Below are 846 nucleotides of genomic sequence, written 5' to 3' on the forward strand. Positions count from 1 at the left end.
GGTGCGTGGGATCAGGAGGATGCGGCTGGTGGAGGGCTGCCGACCTGACCTTACCTGTGGGGCGGGATCGGGAGAGCTCAGTGTATGCCTCTCGTACGGCACGTACGAGCCCCATCCGCGAGTCCCCGTGACCTCTATATCCCCTGTCCGCCCCGCGTCACCCGCCACCTCACATCACCTCACATCCCACCCTGCCCCTCTCCCCAGCCATGTGGGAGGGAGGCTGGGGGGCCTAGTCGCCCGTGCCCTTGAGAATCAACATCCATTCCGCCCGTGTACGGCATACACCTCCGTACCTCCGTCAGGTCGCGTCTCCGGGCTGCCATGCCGGCTCGTTTCCGGTAAACTCCTCCCCCCTTTTTTTTCCCCTCTCCCCCTCTCCGCCCACGTCTGCACGTGTCCCGTCATCAATTCTCACGCGGGAGGAGTCGGAATATTTTCGTTCTGCTGACGGTGTGTTTTTCTTCCCCTCTTCTCGCCTTCCCTTGCCCCGCCACCACTCGCTTCTTTCTCTCTCAGGCACAACCGCCCGCCGCTGAAGCCGGGCAAGGTGTCCCCCAAGCTGCCCGTACCCGCACACATCCGCAAACCCCCCTACGCCGACCGGGGTGACTTCCCGCCCTGGGCGGACCGCAGCCAGGTGCACGGCGAGGAGGTGAGAGCTAAGCTGGGGCCTTAGGCGTGTGGTCGGGGGGGGGGGGGAGACGAACCACACACGAATGAAGCTGCTGCCAGGGGAAGAGTGTACCAAACGTAGAACTGACCGAAAGGCGTCCGTAAAGACCGCGACCTCGGGATGACGAAGTGAAGAAGATGTCGGAAAAACTACCTACCTAAGCCGCCAGG

At 63.4% G+C, this 846-nt stretch overlaps 1 protein-coding gene across 1 annotated transcript in view; it reads left to right on the plus strand.

The window, feature by feature from the left end:
• Positions 1-84: 84 nt before the first annotated feature.
• Positions 85-846, plus strand: part of VOLCADRAFT_102436 (uncharacterized protein) — a gene marked incomplete at both ends in the record, with an annotated part of 4319 nt that continues 3557 nt past the window's right edge. The window contains 3 exons of the mRNA XM_002957568.1: positions 85-145; positions 208-211; positions 520-655. Coding sequence (XP_002957614.1) covers positions 85-145; positions 208-211; positions 520-655 — 201 coding nt within the window. The remainder of the gene's footprint in view (positions 146-207; positions 212-519; positions 656-846) is intronic.

Source organism: Volvox carteri (genome assembly GCF_000143455.1).
Source record: "Volvox carteri f. nagariensis unplaced genomic scaffold VOLCAscaffold_76, whole genome shotgun sequence".
Lineage (NCBI taxonomy): Eukaryota > Viridiplantae > Chlorophyta > Chlorophyceae > Chlamydomonadales > Volvocaceae > Volvox > Volvox carteri.